The sequence below is a fragment of the Agelaius phoeniceus genome, chromosome 3, assembly GCF_051311805.1.
Source record: "Agelaius phoeniceus isolate bAgePho1 chromosome 3, bAgePho1.hap1, whole genome shotgun sequence".
NCBI classification, from domain to species: Eukaryota; Metazoa; Chordata; class Aves; order Passeriformes; family Icteridae; genus Agelaius; species Agelaius phoeniceus.
This window is the reverse complement of record NC_135267.1, coordinates 78,819,019-78,840,714: the sequence shown is the minus strand read 5'-3', so window position 1 is coordinate 78,840,714 and position 21,696 is coordinate 78,819,019. Positions and strand designations below refer to the sequence as shown.

The following is a 21,696-nucleotide window of genomic DNA, read 5'->3' as shown; positions in this document are numbered from 1 at the left end:
ACACAAGTCTATACGAGCTGGTCTGTGAGAAATGAAGAGAAAAAAGAAAGAAGATAGAAAATATAAAATCAATTAAAGGAATTATAATCTGTACAAGCATATTATGGCATTAACTTATGAGGACATAAGACACTTCTATAGATATGAAACTGTGAAACATTTTGGAAAATATACCATGTGTTTCATAGGAAAATTCTTTTGAATACTCAGGTTAAAAAATGGGCAGATTATTTATCTCACCCTTGCCCTACTGCCCCAATTTTTGTTAGGACATTCCCAGCTCGCAAATGTTTAGAAGAGAGTTTTCAGAAAGTCTCAAAGCAGGCTATTGGACTAGGTCTCCACGTCACATACTTTGAAGATAATTCTTTTGTTTTTTTGGGGGGGGGGGGGGAGGGTGTCATGATTTTGGCTGGGATAGAGTTTGACCAGTATTGTAACTAGCTTCTAATTTGACTTAGAAGCTGGTACAATACTGCATCTCAAATTTAGTATGAGAATAATGTTGGTAACACACTGATGTTTCAGTTGTTGCTAAATAGCGCTGAGCCCAAATCAAGGACTTTGCAGTTTTCCATGCTCTGTCACTGAGGACGTGCATAAGAAACTGGGAGAGTGTGGCCAGGAGACAGGTGATTCAAACTGGCCACAGGGATATTCTACACCACAGATCATGCCCAATAGATAAACTGGTGGAAGTTGGTCTGGAGGATGGGCTGAGCATTGGCCAGTGAGCAATTTTATTCTGCATCCCTTGTTTCTCTTGGCTTTTATTCCTCTCTCTCCTCTTCATTACTATTATCATCATCATTAGCAGTATCAGTATTTTTATTACTCTGTTTCAAGTATTAAACTATTCTTATTTTGCCTGCAATTCTCCTCCCCACCCTGCTGCTAGGCAGAGGAGGAGGGGGTGAGCCAGCGGCTGTGTGCTACTCAGTTGCCAGCTGGAGTTAAACCAGGGCAGGTTCCAACTCATGTAAAGCTGTTTTTAAATTTGCAACTAATCGGTCTGTACATTTCATAATCAATATTCACAAACGTTTCCGTCTGCCACAGTGAAAATAAAATTATCATTCCTCAGTCATATAACATTTATATTCATGAGCAGTTAGTAAATATTTAGATTTCAGTGTGAAGCTAGAGGCATCAGCTCTGTAACCACATGGGCAGTCCCTTAGGTACACTCAACTTACTTTTCTGAAGCATTCAAAAACAAACACACACTGCAGTTCTGCAAACACATGTATTTTATACAGTACAGCAATACCTCAGATCAGCAGATGACATTGCAAAATAAAAACACTGGAATACCTGACCCTCTGTGCTTTCCTTAAGCCAAGCCTTCAATTTAAAATGTCCTCTACTACGTAAGAAAAAAGTAGCTCAAATGACAAAGTCCTGTAAGAAAAATTCCACAACTAGGAAGAGATCATTTGAATTAATATATACACAGAGTGAAAATACAGGACATTTTATTATAACCTTTTTAGCTTTAGCAAAGGTGAAAGAACATTAGCTATACACCTACAATCATATACTGCTGAAAAAAAATGGAATACCTAAAGACCCAGAGCATTCCTGGAAACTTTTGAGATATTCAATTTAAAATAAATATTTTCACAACTAAATGCATGCATGGTTTTCAACTTGATCAGATCTTGAGTAAACAGCAACTATGACACCAATACTGATGATGAAACAGCAAGCCTGAGGACAGCAAGGAGTTGCTAAAATGCATGTGCATCCACTACAATTTATAGGTTTTACTTGAAATAATTCTCAAAACTGACAAAGTCAAAGCAAGATGAAATGTGTAACAGGAAGGTTACAAAACAGATCCTGTAATTCTAAACTCCCCAGGTATGGATTAATCTTTCAAGGAAGAGAAAACCCACTACTGAAACAACCGAGTCACGCTTCGCACCAGCACTGGATGGGTACAGAAACCAGCTCAAGGACCAAAGGGTCACACTCCCAACACCATGAGGTGTCAAAAGTTGCTTCTTTTCCAGGTCGCCAGCAGGTACCACGCCAGACTAATAACACGTATGTACGCTGGCAAGGCCAAAAAAAGTTCCCAGATCGCACAAACCTTGCCAAGAAGCATTTACAATCGATATACTGAGAAGGAATAGAAAGCGATTTAAAAATGACCTCAGTCACAAGGCCTGGCCAGCCTTTTTACCCCTCTCCCGCGGGGGTAAAACAGGAGGGCAGTGACGCCTCCCAGCACTTTGTTCCCTGCCCAGCCCCGCCGCGGTTTAACCAGTCGGCGCAGATCGAGGGCAGCCCCGGCTCTGTCGAGGCACCGGGGTGGACGGGCCGGGACCGAGGGAAAGCGAAGGGAGCCGGGCCAACCGCCGCCGCCCCCAGAGCCGCAGACAAGGCAGCAGAGGCGACAACAGCAGCAGCCACAGCGGCAGCAGGGGGAGGCCGGAAGGCAAGGGGCGGGGAGGAAAGGGCGGATCCTTATCCGGGCTCGCCCCGCTCCCTGCCGCGCTCACTCACCGATCATGGCGGCGGCCGCGGCCACGCGAGAGGAGAGCGGTGACGCGCGCACGTGCCGGCCGCGCCCGCCGCTCCAGCACTTCCCCTGCAGCCGCCCTTGGGGGGGGGGGTCGCGTGAATGCGGGCGGGGTGGGCCGGCCCTCAACGCGCATGCGCCTCAGCGAGGGAGGTGGAGGCGCACGCTGGGCTCTCTGGGTAGCGTAGTTCCTGGACAGCTCACACCCGCACCGGCTCTTCTCACGTCATCGCCTCACATTTCCCCCACGCGCCGCTAATGATTTTCTCGTTAATTGCTGTCCGCCGCCCCGGTGTACGGTGCACCGGGGGTAGGTACAGCTGTGCGGGACCGGGCGGTGCCGACGGGGTTATTTGTGATTCCCGTCCCGCTTCCCCGGCGGGTTGTTGACGCGTTGCCTGGCGACGGTCGCGTGGCCGGGGGACCTCGCGTGGCGGCAGGTGCCCAACGGAGCCCGAGAGGGACCCGCAGGGCCGGAGCCGCAAGGGAGGCAACGGCGGGCGGGCGGGCGGGGGCGAGGACTCCCCAGGGGACAAGGACATCAGGTGGTGATGAAGGGCTGGACACGGCGGAGTGGGGGGACGAGCTGGGGTGATGCAGAAGGGGACTTGGTGCAGGTGCGAGGGGCAGGCAGAGGGGGCCTGTGAGGGGCAGGGAAGGCGCGGGACGCGTGTGTGAGGGTGTCGCTGGATGTGGAGGGAGCGAAGCTGCACCTGCTGCCTGCCCTAACTCGCTGGGCACGGGACGCTGATGTTCGCTTGTTTTTTCCAGTCCGTTATTTGCATCTGGTCCGTCGTGGGCGCCGGTGGGGAAATGGTAATGGAGGAGGGACGTCCGGGCCCCTCAAAACCCGCCGGTGACAGGCGGCCCCAGCAGCGGGAGAAGAAGGGCAAGCAGCAGCACAAGCAACAGCCCTGCGAGGGTTTCAGTATTAAAGCCATGATGAAAAACAGCGTGGTATGTTTGCTGCTAGCATAGAGGTGATACTAATTAACTCAACTTGTCCAAGAGGCATAGCAAGTTAGAGCTGTGGATAAAACATGTCAGGAAGGTGTGCAAGTTGCTAATACCTTATCTGGAGTTTGCTGGTTCCTGAAATTAACCTCAGGCTTTGCAGAAGTATTACCACAAGGTAACTCTCTGTGCCTGTGGGAGTCGTGATGCTTTCACCAAGTGCTTTAATTTGGTGCCACAAATTTTTTGGGTTTTTTTTTTTTTTTGGTATGGTTTTGTATTGGCAGTGCACATCCTGGTAAACTGACAGCCTATGGAATTGTGCGTGAGGCTTACTGCATCCCACTTAACAAAGTGCTGTCAAGTGGTAGTGCAGTATTTCTCAAAAGTTTTAATACACTGGCATAGTGTATGAAATGGAGGTGAATGTGACATAGGATGGCAGAGATCTGGGAAATAGATTGATAAATAATTTTAAACAAGCTTGGAAAATAGTGAAAAGCTTCCACACTATCTAGGAGAATACTAAACAAACAAACATTAGTTCTCCGACTTGTAGTTCAAAGACAGAGAAATTGATCCAACAAGTAACAGTCACAATTTCTAATGAGCTTGGAGGCTTGGAAGTTAAAATAGTAGTATAAAGGCCCTTCAAATCTCTTTATACTGTTTTATTTGTATACCTTTATCAGAGTTTAGGAGTTAAAAAGCTTCAACTGGTACAGAGTACAGATGTTCAACATGTGAGTGGATGAGGTAATATTACCATACATCTCTGCCTAAACTCCTGAATTGTATTCTTCATTTGGACATAGTTCAGGGTGTTAGCAAAGGCTTGAGTCCTCAAGGGTTTTTTTTTTAAATCTAGAGTATTCTGACAGCTGTTATGAAATACATTATTTCCCTTTGTTTCGCTGAAGTGGTCTTCCTGGTGCAGTCTTCCTGATCATGTTATCTGCAAGAACATCCTCTTAAAAACCCAAACAAGTATGTCTTTAAAGAAATTTTAGATAGAGTAAAAATTGTATACCTGGAAAACTTTCTCCTAATTAGTAAAACTACAACCTATTTCATCTTACTTGAAAAAAACACAAGGTGAACACAACCAAATAATCCTTTGTTTTAAAGATTGTTTGATTTGTTTTTTTTTTTTTATTCTAGCATTGCATGGAATGAACTATAATACTTCTGCAACCTTTAGGATTAATTTTTAAAATATGTTTCCTGTTCTCTGGAAAAAATTCAAGTAATGGATATTTGCGCATATTGTTTGTTGTTTAGGTTGTTTACACCTAGGTATGTAAAAGACAGTTTTATCTAGAAGAATCAGCCATTTCAGTGGAGTTTGAGAAATACATATTTAATTTTTAAAAAGGAGCTGTGACTTAGGAAAATAACTAACTATGAGTTTAATCAGAATTCAGGTTTGCTTTTAAATATTTATAGGATATTAACTTTTATGGCTGCATTTCTAACTTCCTGAACATGAACAGACCATTAAATCATGTGATACTGTCATTAAGCAACTGCATACAGGTAAATCTGCTGCCTTTGCAGCTACTCACAGGATAACAGAAATTATTTTCTTTGGCATGGCCATCTGGAAATCATCTAACCCAACTTCCCACTTGAAGTGGGCCTGTCACCAGCACGCGGATCAGGTCAATGGTGGGTTTTCCTAGCTAAACTGTGAAACCTCCCAACATCAGGGATTGCCTGACCTCTCTGGGCAACCTGTTTCATTTCTGCCCTGCTTGTTTTCCCCCTTACCTGCCCTCTCAGCCTGTCAGAGCTCAGGTTTACAGTGTTCTGACCTGCTGCACACATTCTACTCATAACTGGGTTGGAAGCTCTGAAACTCCTAGTGGTCTTGGAAGATTCATAGTGCCAGGGCTATGGTTTGAAAAAGCTCCATCTGCAGTCAGGCAGCCACCAGAATATTTTCCAGTCGGTGTGCAAAAAAAGGAATATTTCACTGCCTTGCTGTCTGTGCAGAAGTGGGACTTCCTTTTTACTTTTCCAACTACCTTTTAATTGGAGCTTTAGATTTATTAAGTACTCACTTGTCAGAGGTTGACATCTTTGATGAAGTTCTCATGGAAGGCTTGGGAGCTGACTGGAGGGTTGAAAGCACAGCAGGAATATCTGGTTACAACATGGTAATTCTTTTTGTTAACAGCGTGATAAGGCATAGGGTTAAACGTGTTTGGCATCTCCAGGTCAAACAATGAGGTATTGATTAATAGCCTTTGGTGCAAGCATGTAGGTTAGTCTTAAACTCTTAGTGCAGAGTCTTAACAGATTACCATTATGCATATATGACTGTAAATATTGTAGTAAGTGTTCCAGAATTCTTTTACGTTGCTTGGGCAAAGAGTGTTTTACTAAGCTGTTTTTCATTAACGTTTCTGAATAAAGTCTACTTTCATAGTCAGTAGTAAGTGTAGAAATTAAGTAGATACAGTATTTAAGACTTTTCTCAGCTCTCACTAAATCCAAAACTCACTTAGTGAAATGCAATGCTTAAATATTCACCTGAATAAAAATGTTCCTGAACTGAATAAAGGGTTTAAGTTATTCCAAAACTGTAAATTTATATAACCATTTACTTTAAAAGCAAGGTTCAATAAAGGTCTTCTATAATAACAAGCTACATTTACATTTTAATTGTTTTGTCCTCCAGTGGAATCAAGAATGTTACGTGCTCTTACTTCAGAGGTACTGCATGTAGAATTAGGAATACAATTAAAAATTCATGTATAGACTAGCCAGTATAGAAGTGTTTGAACATGAATATGGACAGCAGGAAGATATCTCAGTTCACTTCTGATCCTCTCTAGATGATATTTTCCTATTTTCTGCAATGAAAGAGAACAGAATAAAGTGTCCCACTTTTCTGTAATGCACCAGTGGTAAAAGCACTTTTTCAAGGATAGAATTCATTTTAGTACTTAAAGGAAACAGTAGAAAGATAATTCCTATCTATCTCCCAACTTTTACAAGATTACTATTACATCCATGTGTTCCATGACATCAGTCAGAATTTGCCTTCAGGAACAGGCCACAGGGATAGAATGAAAGTGTTTACTAGATGGCCTTAGAAAGGAAGGGATGCTAAAAATTGTTTCTGGATTTCTAAAACCAAAGCAGCTATTCAGCCTTAGAGAGTCTTAGCTATGTATAGGGCACAGCTTTCATCTCCTAAAAAAAGCTTCATTGCTCTGAAGCAGAAAAATTGTTATTTGTATTGCAGCTCTGGATTTTCATTCTTCTGTTCAGCATTTAGGAGTCTGCAGTCTGTATGTGTGGGAATGAGTTCTCAATCATTGTACTTTAAACACTTCTCTGAAGCCATTTTCAATAATGTGTGTTGTGAAGGGCTTTCTTACCCTTTACCATTTGATAATAACTCATAGCAAAGGTATCATTTTAACCATGATGTGATTTGTTTATGTTCTGAGATTTGTGATTTGTCATTATATCTATATTCATCCACACTGCGTAACCAAGACTACTTTTGTTATTTACCTTGTAGCAGTCGAACTTTCTGATTTGATTTTGAGGCTATAGGAAAGAATAGGAGAAAGAAGTTGTATCTTTTGATTATAACAGCTAATTTATTGGAAAAAGCAGTATGTTTTGGGGCATATAGATGTCAAGTTAAAGGAGTGTTTTGATAAATATATATTGAGAAGTAGCACATCTGTCTTGGAGGAACTTCTCCAGTTTAACAATAGCAATTGTGTACAATCTACAAGTACACTTCAGTGAACACTGTGAGACAATTTAAACTGTCAGTACTCTGGAAGGCGATCCTATCTTCCTCTCTCAGGCTGTTTAGTGCTGCTGCCCGTTGTTGTGTCCTCATTTGTACAATGTTGACCGCTCAGAGAACTGATCCTGCTGAAAATACTCCAGCCTGTTAAAGCTCACAGTGTTGAACTGCTGTCTGTGGGATTGAGGCAAGCAAGGCTTCTGCTTTAACAAGGCTGATCTGTTTTGCCCTTTTCCCTGTCCTGACTGCGTGCTTCCATCACTCCTTTTGCACTGATATTGTTTTTTCTTGTAAATATAGAGTAAATTGGATCAGCTGTAACAGCTCTTAAAGAGTTAATATATGCAATGAGAAGGGAAGCAGGAGAGTGTCAGCACAAGCTGTGTGTGGGGGAATGTACCCTCTTAGCAACATTGCAGTCTTAAGTCATTTAAAACCAGTATGACACCAAGTTCTAGCAGGGTAATTCCACAAGCATTTACAGCAGCATAAAATTGCAGCACAATTGAAAGGTGTTGTTCTCATCCCTGAACATTTATTCTTTGTGCAATATGAACTTTTGTATGGCTTTGCAGTGAACTGGACAGAGGCCCTGGTTAAACCTAGATTAAAAGCAGCTCAACAATTTTTTTTTATCTTTAATAGCATTTTAATAGACTTGACATACACTTATATGTGAGCTTGTAACAGTGTAAAGTCACCAAAGTTGTCACTGCTACAGCCCTGCCTGTGTCTGCTGCCTGTTTGTACCTTCTCGTTTGTGCCAGTACACAGTCATCCCACTGGATTGATGAGGCACTTCAGTTTCATTAGGTTCAAACATGAAAAGCTCCAACACAAGGAGGTTTTTATTTCCCCTCATAAGGTTAGATTCCTTTCCAATTCCATGCTCGTATTTACTGTAATGACCTCTTTGATAGTATAATGTAAAAGCAGAATATACAGAAAAAATACGAATGCTTAAGACCATAATTTCCTCAGAAAGCTTCTATTTCATATTATGTTTTCAGCTATAACCTAGATGACTTAATCATACTGCTCTTATTTTAAAATACCCTAAAGTCAGCACTTTATTTTTGTGAATGTCGTGAAAGGTTGGTATTGTTCATAGTTGCAGTGAGGATGAAAAGATCAGTTTCTTACCGAAATCATTAAGAAATCATGCTGCTTCATTTATGAAAATTTGTTACACATTTGAATCTTTAGTAAATCTTCTCTTCTAATTCAGTCATATGACTTAAAATAGTTAATAAGTAAGTTATCAGTTTGATTCTGTTTTGTGGTTTGTCTTAAATCCGTTCATGTGATTTATGATATTTTACATGGAAAAAGACCTTGGGAGGTTTTAAGTTTCACATTTAGAGAAGGTAAAAGTAAATTGGTTTTAAAACATTATGGCAGTGCTTTTTCAAAACTCCTCTACTAAGTACTTTTTTATGAATTAATGAATAAAATATTCTAACTGGAAATGATTATGGAGATGTCAAATTCTGACAATTTTTGCATAGGAATTAAACTATTTTAAAGTTTGCAAACTGTTTACAGATTTCATACAAGTTAAAATCCTCTAGTGCTCTGAGTGTATGGGTATCTTCATCTGTTGTTTCTCTGAATGAAGACAGCATTTTTCAGTTCCAAAATTTTTTTACTGCAAATGTAGCAATTTTGAACGAATTATTAGACTATAGTTAATAAGAATAGCCTCCACACATGATTTTAAGCTGTCAACTTGCTGTGTAGGGAATTATCTAAAGTCAGCATTTCCTACGTGCGGCTGAGTACGCCTCTGGAGCCAACCAATTGAAAATGTGAAAGAGATGAGTTAGAATGCATCTACCATACACCCTTCTCAGCACTGTGTCTCCAGAACAGTTTCCAAAGAAATGGACACGTATGTGCATATTCTTTCTTTTAACTTGATATATTCAATTTCATTCAAGAAAAATCCTGTACTCTGTGTAGGATTCAGCCTTTGTCTTGGTCTTCTCCCTGTTAGTTGACTGGAAATGCTCTAAAATGCTACTTGAAGTGAGTTGAGTGAAGAGCCATCAAGGCAGAGTTCTGGAGTTTATGGTGCAGGAGTAGAGGCTGAGGGGAAAAGTATTTCAGCCTGGAAAAGAGAAAGCTACCAGGATATCTCATGGTATTAGGTCTTAACAGACCTAGTGACCCAGTAGCAGGGAGAAAGCCGTAAGGAAGAAAAAGCCAGTCAGTTCTCTCCAGTGATGGGAGGACAAGACGTGTGTTGAAATAAGGTGTTCCTGATGGTGAAAAGGTTTTTCACAATGAGGATAGTCAAGCAGTGCATCAGCTTTCCCAGAGCTGTGCAGTCTTCTTGGAGATTTTCAAGACTCAAATGGAAAAAAGCCCTAAGCAACTTGTTCTAAGATAACAATCTCTCTTGGAGAAAGAGATTGAATTGGAGACTTCTTGGGGTAATTTTCCACCTGAATTTTCCCATGATTCTACATCTTACATATGGTTGATTGTGGTCACTCCATGGCTTGGCTGCTGCTAAGGTTAGACAATTTAGTGATGACTAATTTACTTTCTATTTGGACAAGAAAAAAGGCATTTGAAGGTTTTTGCTTTAATAAATCTGCTGCTTTTCTGAAGTTGTGGGGGGGATAATAAACACACCTCCCTTCTGACCCTCAGAAAAACTATATAACACCATATTGTTCCAGTTATAATAGTGAACTACATCATAAACCTCAGGCTGGCTTCCTGAATACACTTGAACAAGCCTGCATCAGTGTTTGGGTAGCAGCAACACATGCTTATTAGATTATTTCAGCTGCAGCTAATTCTTCCTATGTAGTCTGCTGCAAGTGTGCAGTGAGGGCTGCTGCCAAGCATGCAATGAATGCTTCAAGGAATTGGAGCAGCTGGCCATGTCTGTAGCTGTCAGCTTCTGGATGCTGTCCCTTGTCTCACAGTCTCCTCTTGTCACTGCTAAAACTTAAATAACACTGGAAGCTTTAAGTGGGTGAAGGAGACGGGAGATGTAGCTCAGTGGCATGTGCATTAGGAAAAAGAGTGGGGAAATGGAAAAGGATCTGAATGTGACTCCCTAAAGCAGGGACCTAGGTGATTACTAACAGAGTATGACTTTTCCTGTGGCTGTGTTCCCAAACTTTACAGGCAGAGTGTGCTGGAGTCTGTACCATGGAAATGAAATTTTTCCTTCTTTTTGTAACTGATACTTTGGGTAATATATATGCTTAGTCCATGTTTAACTGAAATTGCCTGATAAGACTTTTAAGGGGTCAAAAAGGTTTTACTTTTTTCATGAAGTTTTCCTAACTATTTTGAAATGAAAATTATTGTGAAGTAAAAAAAAAAAAAATTGTAGCAAACTATACTACTGGTACGTTGATAAAATTTCTAGATAGTGTCATAGACAAACTACTGTGAAAGACTGACTGGTTCCTCCTAGCAGTAGCTGATTCTTCTATATACTTGACATCCAGATAAGCAGTTTGGCATAGATTTTCATTTTCATAGCATAGTTAAATAATTTTTGCTGGAAAATTTACTGAGCTCTGATGACTTCTTTTCTTAGATAAAATATATGTCAGATAAGATAAAATTATAAATTCCTTCATGGGGTCACAGTGTGCTGAAGGCTAAATTATGGAATCTTGTGTGATTAATAGTTGCACTCTGATTCTGTAGATACATTACACATGTTTCTTATAGTTGCAATTTTTGGACTTCTATGAGTGCGAGTTGAGGGGATGCCTGCTTCTGAGAGCAATTTAATTCTAGTCAGACTTTCTGTGAAATTTCTGTTGGCCTATTGCCTGAAAAAAAACAGGATTCTGATGTGATAATAAAACCTGCCTTAATTATAATAGGATGATAAATATATAATTTAGCTTTTCATACATTTCTGATGGTCCCTTTTAATGTAAGATTTTTCTCTCTAGAAAATTACTCTTCACCCATCTTTCTGTAAGGGATGATGCCAAGACCTTGATAGAAAGAGTAAATATTGATTTATTTTCAGTTTCATAATAGAAGTATGTCACTAACTTGACTAGGATCCAGACTAGCTTTGTTTGGTGGGGTTTGGTTGTTGGTTGATGCAATTTTTTGTGTAATGAGAGACTTTTTAAGCAGATATATATTGCAGTAAGTACAAAAATTTTGCACAACGTGACAAAGTTAAAACATAAAGTACATCATAGAAATGTGCAATGAAAACTCTTGGAGCAAGCATGGCATACTGCTAACTTTCTGTGTAACAACCAGCTGAAGGCAGAACATATCTTGAAAGTTGTTTGAGGCCTACTGTGTAGGGGGATAGAATATAAGAAAATAAAGATAATATAGAATGTAATCTTACCCCTAAGGAGTTGCAGCTGGGCCAATTATCAAAGATTGGGAACAGGCATGATTTTTAGCAGGCCACAGCTGTAACCAATGAGAAGCAGAGTGCTATAAAAGAGAGGGTTGGCTGGTTGAGAAGGGAAGTGGAGTCAGTTGGTTACTTTGTGAAGAAGAATGAGTTGGTGCTCTGAGGAGCTGCCCACAAGAAATACCAAGAAGGTATGGAACCTTTGTGATAAGATGACAACACTACTGTATTGGTCAGAAGCATATTAATGAGAATGCTTTGTGTGGTTAGTAGGCAATACACAGCATTCTACACAGAAACTGACCTAAATCCGGAGGGTACAGTGTTTTCTTGCCCACCTTATGCGTGTAGGACAGCTATTGATTTGCCGTCATCACGTGAGCGTTTCTTAATAATTTTTGTCTTGCTTTGCATCTCATTATAATATGAAAGAACTACTGCATAAGTTGTTTGGAGTTACTTGGTGTTCTTGAAAATATCTGTAGGTATTAAGTTTTCTAAGTTTATCAGAGTTTTCATTCTTTCAGTAATTGTTAGATGGGAATTCTTTTCTGTTATTTCTATGTGAGATTTGTCTTAATGGCAAATCTTATGTAGCTGTATTATTAAGCCCATGATTTATGGAATGAAATGTTATCTGCTGAATTTTTATTTTGCTTTTTTCACTTAAGGAAGTGAGGAGAGCCTCATGGAAGAACTTCTTCAAGGGAGTGAGTGTGCAAGGGCTTGTGGGCAGGGAACATCCTGGCTAAAGAGTTGGGGTGCAAGAATCTGTGCAAGACAGTGATTGTGCAAAATCATGCATTTCAGGCTGGTGTGTGCCCCTGTGTATTCTCCCACTCCTGGATGTTCCACTGAATATGGCCATCACAGACCCCTTTTTAAAACAGTATTTAAGAAGTCTTCTAAGAAATCTGAAAGCTTTGCATTTAGTTTTCTTTCTTTCTTTCACTAAGTCTTGGTGCACAGAATTAGGGGACATACCTAATGATTGAGTTTTTCTGTTTCAAGGCTAATAATTTTATACTTACTGGAAAAGACTGGTGGGCTACATTTAAATCTTTGTAAAAAATAAATTATTCCCTGGCTTATTTTACTCTCATATTGATGATGTTTTAATGTCACATTATTTCTTTGTATTGGATATCTTCTCAGATAAAACTGTTTAGGAAAAGGTGCATGCATACTTTTACTGACATTGTAGCCAGAACTTGATAAACTTTTTTTTTTTCCCCAGAAGTTGAAATCTTACATTTGTACTTCCCAAAGTAAGTCTTTTCCTGCACTCATCTGCTATTTGTGCTCACCTTTTCTCTGGCTTTATTTACTTCTCCTCCAGATGGTGTCATTTTATATCACAGGATTTCTCTTGCAGTAATGTTTATCAGTGGTGTGTTTGGAGAGAGGGCAGTTGCACGTGAGAAGAAAACTTTTGGAGAACATGAAGCTTATACCCAGACCTTATTAGAATACCCCATATGATAATGTCTACTGGACAAAAAAACAATCTCATAGGGATGAGCTTATTATAATTTTAAATTGTAAGGCATGACTGGGAAATATTTTTCATGGGAAGTATATGTGGATTACCTGATTTTTTAATATTTTTATACAGTGTTTTACTAACTATCTCATGCCCCTCTAATTTGTGTTTCCTTCATTTAATTAATAAGGTTTTATGTTAATAGTTAAAGATCAGAGGAACAATTACTAGAACTTGATTTCATCTCCTGTGTAATGCAGTCTGTCAAACTCAGAAAGTGATTTCTGTATATAATGTGTAACCTCTGGTTGAGCTAGGAGATATGTTGGGTTTTTTTAGAAAGTAAAGGTAATAGTGGTGTCAGAGTCTGCTTTAGCTCTAAATTATGCCAATGCTTAACTTATCCAATGCAAGGGTATTAGAAATTTGCAGTTCATACCCATATGAATTTATCACATTTAGTCAAATTTCACCATGCAAATATTGTAGAGTGAAAAATTACTTAGAGAAATATACTGTCCCTAAAAATCCACAAAAGTAACATTTTAGCATGCTTCTGCCTTCTACTTAAAGTCTGATTAAGTCATGATTATTTTATAAGTCTCTAGTATGCCTTTGGACATATTCAAGATGTATTTCAATATTATGATTCAGGACAACAGTCAAGTTTTAAGATTTTATTTGATAGCTTCTGAAGGCTTTCAGTCATCCAGTTGTTCATCTAGTATGAAGAATTCATAGACAGTGCACTAAAATTGTGTAACATCTGTCACTTTAGTCTTAAAAAGTAAAGCAATTTCCAGTGTATCAATAAGAAATCAGTGAGTTATGCATTTAAGATTACAGGTGATTTCACAAACTCTTCTGTCTGCTGTTATCTGACAAAAGAACCTTTATAAGAGAAATGTTAACTGAGTGCCAACCATTGACAATGCTGTGCCTGTCAATAGTAAAAAGTGTTTAGACCTTTGGGTGTAAATTTTATTGAAGAAATTACTGGGTTTTAACATATTTGGTTTTGCTTGGATTGTTGTTTTTCCTTTTCCCTGACGCCAGGTAGAATTGAAATATTTTTCACCTTAAGTGAGAAAACAAACGACCCTTTACTAATAATAGAACAATTCTGCCTCTATTGTACAATATTACATTAGATAGTAATAATAAAGTGTATATTGGGTGGAAATGTTAAAATATATTTGCAGAGCTAATTACAAAATTGCCATTAACAAATCAGTTAACTCTAAATTTCTTCCCTACATTTTATATTTGTTTAATTGTTCTTTATCAGGTCACTATTTGGTAGTATCAGGGTGATTATTATAATTTTGTCATATTTGTTCTTTTGCTTCTGGCAAGTAGAACACTTTGAGTTCTTGTTCCTTTATTGAATTAAATATTCTTCAGTTTTTAGTTAATCTCTTCAAAGATCTATTAAAAAAATCTTGCTGAAGGGTGTTTGTCACAAATGTTTAGTCAATGACAAGGCTAAGCATTTCTGAGCAAAATGTTTGTTCTGATTGCTGAAATAGTTCCTCTGAGAGCTCCTTTAGCTGAGATACTCATATGACCTTTTTCTGCTTGAAGTCACAGTTTATAGTTCATACTTAGACTGAATGCAGATCAGCTGACTCCTAACTGAACACTCTTCCCAATGGGCTGGAGGTAGACTCCCTTGTGTCAGTAGTTCTTTTGAAGCCTTCACTGTGCTCTTAACACAGAAATTAACAAAATCATCACCTCTTTCTAACTCCCAGATAAATATGCAAAAGAAGACAATATTATTTAAGGGGACCTTGCTGAAAGCAGGTTTCAGTCTTCAGAAAATAATTTCACAGTCTGCATTTTCAGTAGTCTGATGCATCACTTTTATAGTCTTGATTCAAGTGTCTTAACTCCAAAGAGGAATGGAAATTCACATACATCCCTATATTCAGGGTTGTCTAGGTATTCAGCTTGTCTGTCAGCATCTAAACATGCTGAACTTTCTCATTCTCTCCACTAACAATGGAGGAGCCTGACCTTAAAGCCTAATTTGGGCTCTTTGAATTTACCCTGACACTGGGGGGCTAGTGTTCAAACCAATCGTGGGTTTGTACTGTGGGTAACTCAATGGGCTGAAAGCTTTCCATTAACCATCTAGAAAATGCCATAATTTAAATATTGGTTATTACCTAGTGGGCATTCCACTTAATGTAATATGCTCATTATATGAAGGGATTCTGTAATCCTCTGTAGTATACTGTTTCCTTTAGCCTATATTTTTAGGTTTCTTTATGCTTAGATTTCTTTATACTTTAGGTTTCCTTATACTTTGTTTTTCCAGTCAATTTCCCTGTTTTCTTGATCCCTAACTGACTGCTTTATGTGTATATTAACTTTACTTCAGGGTCCCATAGACCCACTGTAAGACACAGAGTAGTTCACAAGGTATCCATTAAGGAGCTGTTAGTGTGTCTTGTGTTCTTGCAAGTTACAAACTGTCTGATCAAAATTATCATTTTGGATCATATTTTTCCAAAGAAAGGAAATAAGTTGTGTTTTTAAGGGAGATCTTCATAAATATTGTCATGGTTCTTGTGTTTTCAGAAGGACTCTCTAGAGCCGTTTAAAATTTGTAGCCTAACCACAAAAGATTATGCTTCTATATGAAAAACACCCACAAAGTGAAAATAAGCTACTGCACTAGGTGCCAATTATTCAAACTAGCAAAGTCTGTTATCTGCAGGGTTTTGTTTTGGTGGTTTTTTTTCCTGGTTAATTAGTATAAAAATTAACCTTCTTTTGCTTTTTAATACAGTATTTGGTGTCTAGTAACATGACAAACAAGCCTCTTGTTTGGATCACCCTTGTCTGTTCTCCAGTATTTCCAAAAAACATGGTCAGCTGTTGATGTGTGAAACTGCCATTTCCTCAAATGCAGTTTAAAATGACCAACAGATGCCCATCTTTAGGAGTGAAGGCAGGCAAATGCAATCACAACATGGGTGTGTAAGCCTTGTTTCCTCCTGAAGGTGTTTTAGATATGGTATGCATACTCATTCACCATGAAAAAGGATGGAATTACAAAATCTAAATGAAATGGCAATATCACAAATGAATCAGGCAATCAAGAAAAATATTGAGTTGCTTTCAGTCAGAAGCTATTTCTTGAAGATGAAAACTTAATAACTGAGTTGCACAATTTCATTGTGAAAATGAACAGTCTCTCTCAGAGCCTGGACTTCAGTATTGGAACTACAAGAATGTTGGTGACTTTGGTGCTTTTCTAGTGAAGTGACTGGTACCAGCAAAGTTGATGGCAGGGGGCTCAGCAGCACACAACAGAACTTCTTGTGGAATCAGAATATGCGAAGCAGATCCTTTTCGAACTTCACTAGTAAGCAGAAGATCTCTTCAAATAATGGCAGAGGAGAAACCTCTCACTTCCTCATTGGTTCCCCTGTTTAGCCTGTAGGAGTAATTTGATATGACTGAGGGTTCAAGAATCTGTCACTAAGTTTTGCAGTTAACCAGGAAGTATGTTGTTGTTTATTAGGTCCCATTGTTGAACCTCCTGATTTTAATGTTATGGAAACACGAATTTAGTGAAAAGGTATAGCATTTAAGAAACAATTCTCAAATTTTACTAAATGTTTTCTGATAGACAGTTAAAACACAGGAAGGATAATCATAGTAACTCTTCTAGTTTGCAAAGATTCCAGTAAGTCTAAGCATGGTAATGTACATCAAAGATTTTGTTATATAAAAAATTTGTGTAGTATGAATGAAAAATCGCCTTGAGGCAATAAGTTCTTAAAATAGAATTAAGTGCTAAATAAAAGGCAGATAGCGGGAACAATTGCTTTGTATAAGGCAAATATCTGTGTTCCCATGTGAGAAAAAGACCAAAATAATTTTAGCAATGCTCAGTAATATAAAATAGGTTTTGTAATTTATGGTTTTTATGAGTAAACATATGAGATTAATGTGGGTTTGCTCCTTGTGTAAGTGAAAGATAATTAATAACATGAAAGTAGCACTTCATTTCTGTTGTTCACCATTTGTGGTTTCGGAAGGGTAATAAAATGAATTCTTCCACGGATAGGTATTTTATGGAAAGTTATCATTTGCTAATTTTGTTTTAGAAATAAAATGGCATGAATTACAGAGGTAAGATGCAATCATAGGATAATAAATTCTTAAGATATTAAGATCTATTTTGCATTTTTATAAAAAAGCATCTATTTAGTGATTGTGTGTTCGGTTAATAGACTGGGACTTAAGTATTGGAAGCTTAATTTATCTGCTTAGAATATATTTTTTTTACTGTTCTAAGTAGATTTGCAACCTACATTAAAATGTTGCTCTTTAATGACTAGTTATGCCTTCTGTAACTACCAAAAATTGAAAAGAAACTGATATCTGAGAACGTTCTCTGTTAAGAGTATAGAAGCCTATAGAAGGTGGAATAAGTATCAGTAGTTTGTTGGGGTTTTTTGCTATAAGCCCTCTATGTATACTGGAGTATGAGTCAAAAGAGTATGATTTACTGTACACATGCTGCAGCCAGAATTCAGCTATCAAAATCTAACTGTTTAACCTGAAAAAAATCATGCTTTTGCTTAAGACATGAGAAAAAGTTTTGATTTTTTTCAGAATTGGTATGCTTAAATCTTAATGGAATGTAAAAAAGACAAAAATGTCCCATTTTCACTTCACAAGTGAGGTGGTTTTTTTTGGTGATATTTAAATAATCCTGCTGAGAAGGACTTCTATTCAGTTGTCCTATAATATATATGTTTATCCTTTAAACTCCAAATTTCTGAAGTATAATATAAAAACCTTGAGAAGGAGTTTTTTGAGTCTGTCAATGTTAGCTGCAGTTGTTTGCATAACATATTGATGTCATTATCCACATATTCATTTTCAATGTACAACTGGAAAACAGGAAGACAAAGACGGTGGCAGTGCATGTGTAGGGATGGCTGATGGCACTGTTTGTGCAGAGATGCTGCCTGAAGAAGCAGGAGGGCTGAGTGACTTAGTTTTGGCCACTTCTCAGTCTTGCATTGAGACTGTACCCATCTTCCTGATAAAGTGCTCCTTTGTAGCACAGCCTCAACTAAGACATACAAGTACCTCATCAAACCTCACAGCAGTTTTTGGGCCTCAGTGTCTTTTGCCTTTTCCACACTGTACCTCACCTTTCATTCATTCCAGGCTGGGTTTTTTTTATTTTTAAATGTATCCTTTTTTTTTTTTTTTCCCAAGTCCCTCTGTGTTTGCAGGAATGAAATAAAATAAGGCATCTGATAGCTTCTGCTCCCACTGAAGAAATCTGCTGTCTCAAGACTTCTCATAAATTTTTGTGTTAAATGAAACAAGAGGTAGAACAATCTTTGTAGCATCACAGAAATAATAGTTTTCAGGGCTGGAAAGAAACCACCCATCAGAATTGTCTTGAAATCTGACTGATAGGAGTTGACCTATGCAGTTCAGGGTGACTGACTCATTTCTGCCAGTCTCCCAGGCAAGTCAGCAGCACATGGTGATCTTCAGTGTCAAACACTGCTGATAGGTTTAATGAAGTAAGCATGGATATCTTCCTCTGAGCTGTGCCAGAGAGGAAATTGTTCGCGAGCAAGACTAATGCACTCTGAAAGCTGTTACCAAGTTTGAAAGCCTGACTGCCCTGATTTAGGTTCTTGGCATAAAAGTCAAGTTCTGTAGGAGAGTATGTTGTTTAGTTGTGCCTTTTTAATTATTTATTTGATCATCTTTCCCAAAAATAAAAAGCTGGGCAGGACATTAAGACTAAGAGAATTTTTGAAGCCTGGGCGTTTACACTTTGTTTGTCAAGTAGCTTAAAAATTGTGATTTACATTCAGATTACATTGAGATTATATTGGGATGCTTGGGACTTTGTCCAGCTGGGTTTTGGTTGTCTTTAAGGATGGACATTCTACATCATCTTTGTGTAACCTTCCAATGACCTTGCTTTCTGAAAAAAAGTTTTTCTACAGTCAAGTCAGGATTTCCTTTATTGCAATTTGTGACCATTGCCTCTTCTTTTTGTTTTGTTATGCAACACTGGAAAGAGTTTGGCTCATATCTACTGTGCTCTCACACTTTTAACTGAAGGCAGCAATGAGATTGCTGTTCAGATTCCTCTTCTTAAGGCTGACAAGTCTCTCTCACCCTCTCCTCATGTGTCATGTACTCCAGTCCTCTCTTCATACTGGGGGCCTTCACCAGCCTTGTTTCAATATATCAATGTCTTTCTTGTACTGGGTAGTCTGGATTGTGACTGTATTCTTGAATGCAATCTCACATACACCAAATAAAGGAGAATGTTGAATTCCCTCAGCACTCTTATGTACCCCAGAACATAGTTACCTCGTCTTTGCCACAAGGGTACACAAATGTTCCACTTGCTTTTCACAGAGATGCCCCAAGATATTTCCCACAAAACTGCGTTCTAGCTGGTCAGTGCCTGGTCTGAACTGTTTAAGTACAGAACTTTGCTTTTGCTATTGCTGAACTTTATGAAATTCCTGTCAACTCATTTTGCCAGCCTATCAAGATGTTTCTGAATACCTTCCTCACAATTTGGTGTAGACTTCTGAGTGGCATTAGATGCTGCATATCACATCTGTGAATATCTGCACCTCATCAAGATCATGGGTCAATGGGTGAACTCATTTCTACCTCAATTCACTGCACCTTGAGAGTGACAATCAAGTGCCATAATTCTTTTACACTCCATAATTTTAAAATTTATTTCGCTGCTGTTTCTTGAAGGGATTAATTGCTGAACTTATCCCTTATGTGATTAATATAAAGACTATTTTTTTTAATCACTATTATAGCTCTGTAAACAGTGGATCTTATATCTATCATTCTCTCTGATAGCCTGCAGACCTTTATATATTTGCTATGTAAAATTTGAGTTGAAGATATATATAATTACTTTTTCATGATGCAAGAAGGAGCAGCAATGTAGTTCATCTTGACAGGGCCACATGATCTTACTATTCATTTCTAGATTATGTAGATTTCTGATTATGTAATGCAAGTAAAATTTTAGTATCTTCATGGCACTACTAAATATTACAATGCAGTATTTTAAGTGCTTTCTGAATTTTGTACCATTTGAATACTTATTTTTCACTTAGGATTTTAGGACTAAGTTGGCAGAAGTTTGATAATGACTAGGTTTTCTATGTGGAGAAATACATATGGCTAGCTTCTACATAGCTATATTCTTGTGATTTTATTTGATGGAGATTAGAATAAATGTGGGCTGAATACACAGTTGTATTGGTAGTTTAGAGCAAAGCTAGATGTATAAATTAACCGACATAATTGGGAAATGCAGTTTTTAAATACTAAGTTAACCAGACCTACTTTATTAAACTCCATGGAAGGAAAATAGCACTAGAAATTTAATTTTTCTTAATGAAAGTGAGCTTATAGTTTTATATGTAACCTTTGAAGCTTCATGTAGTATTGTGTATCTTGGGTTTTGTTTACTTTCCTTTGGAAGTCAGTCTTTTGTGTTTTTCTCATCTTTTTGAATGTTGTTTCATTAGTATTTTATAAAATTTGGCAGGAGCATAAGTAGAGAAAACATGGCAATCAGTATTTATTCTGTAACTAGCCTTAGTGGAGACTTATTTACTCTTTCTTTACTTTCTTCTCTCATAACAGTCTGACTTTTTGTTGTAGTCTCATTCTAATCATCTCTTTTGATGAGGTCTAAAGGGTAATCTAAAGTATCCAGTCTTCTGCATGGCACTTAGGCACAGTGTAATCATATTAGCACTCTTTCATTGCTCTTTCAGTGGTTATGGTAGGATGGTGATGGTGTACAGCTGTAAAAATGAATCTCTCTGTATTCCATAGTGTAGTCGGCAGACAGTCTGCAGTGTGAGTAGAAATTTTGCTTGCTTTTGACCAAAAGGATTGCAGTCACAAGTGATCAGAGGTATAATTGAGCAACAAATTACAGTGAATGTGAATTAAACAAAGCATCCTTAGGGCTACATGGCAGAAGGTGTGTTACTAATTCTTAGAGTTATTAGCTCGTAATGACTGGCATCCTGAAAATGGTTTGTTCTGTTACAAAATTCTTGAAGAGTGAGTTAGTTCTATGAAATACTGAACGTTTTTCACAATGTGTGATTCATACTGAGAACTTTATCTCTGGTGATCAGATAACATTGCAAAACATAAACGTTTATGCGGTTGAATTAGTCAGAATTTAGAGGAAAATGTTTTAATTTTTAAATTTAACTTGAGCTAATATTTAGGGAAAAAAAACTCATCAAGTAACTTCCCTGCATGTGTTTTGTGTATCACCTCTTACAGACTTTTGGATTTGTGTGGTTGTCATAAATTATTCAGTAAAGGGAAAGGCCAATGGTGGATAAGTTTCAGTTTTATTATTTCTCCAGAACACTAGTTTTTATTAATAAATGTAATGTTAACATTTCTTATGGAATTTGAAACTTATCTCTCAGGCAGTAAAACGTTAATGATTAAAAACTATAGTTTTCAGTTTCTATGATAAAATACCATTGCGTTTAACCAGATATATAGCTAGGCATCCATTG

At 38.1% G+C, this 21,696-nt stretch overlaps 2 protein-coding genes across 7 annotated transcripts in view; one reads left to right on the top strand and one right to left on the bottom strand.

Annotated features, from left to right (window-relative positions):
* PRKN (parkin RBR E3 ubiquitin protein ligase) overlaps positions 1–2,645 on the bottom strand; it is a 674,035-nt gene extending 671,390 nt beyond the window's left edge. Inside the window, exon 1 of the mRNA XM_077175671.1 lies at positions 2,512–2,645. Within this exon, the coding sequence (XP_077031786.1) occupies positions 2,512–2,518 (7 nt within the window). The 5' untranslated portion in view covers positions 2,519–2,645. The remainder of the gene's footprint in view (positions 1–2,511) is intronic.
* PACRG (parkin coregulated) overlaps positions 2,645–21,696 on the top strand; it is a 214,947-nt gene continuing 195,895 nt past the window's right edge. For 2 of the 6 annotated variants that reach the window (XM_077175676.1, XM_077175673.1), the window contains exons 1-2: positions 2,940–3,072; positions 3,299–3,484. In XM_077175676.1, the coding sequence (XP_077031791.1) occupies positions 3,341–3,484 (144 nt within the window). In that variant the 5' untranslated portion in view covers positions 2,940–3,072; positions 3,299–3,340. The other 4 variants (XM_077175675.1, XM_077175672.1, XM_054629556.2 and 1 more) reach the window with 4 other exon arrangements.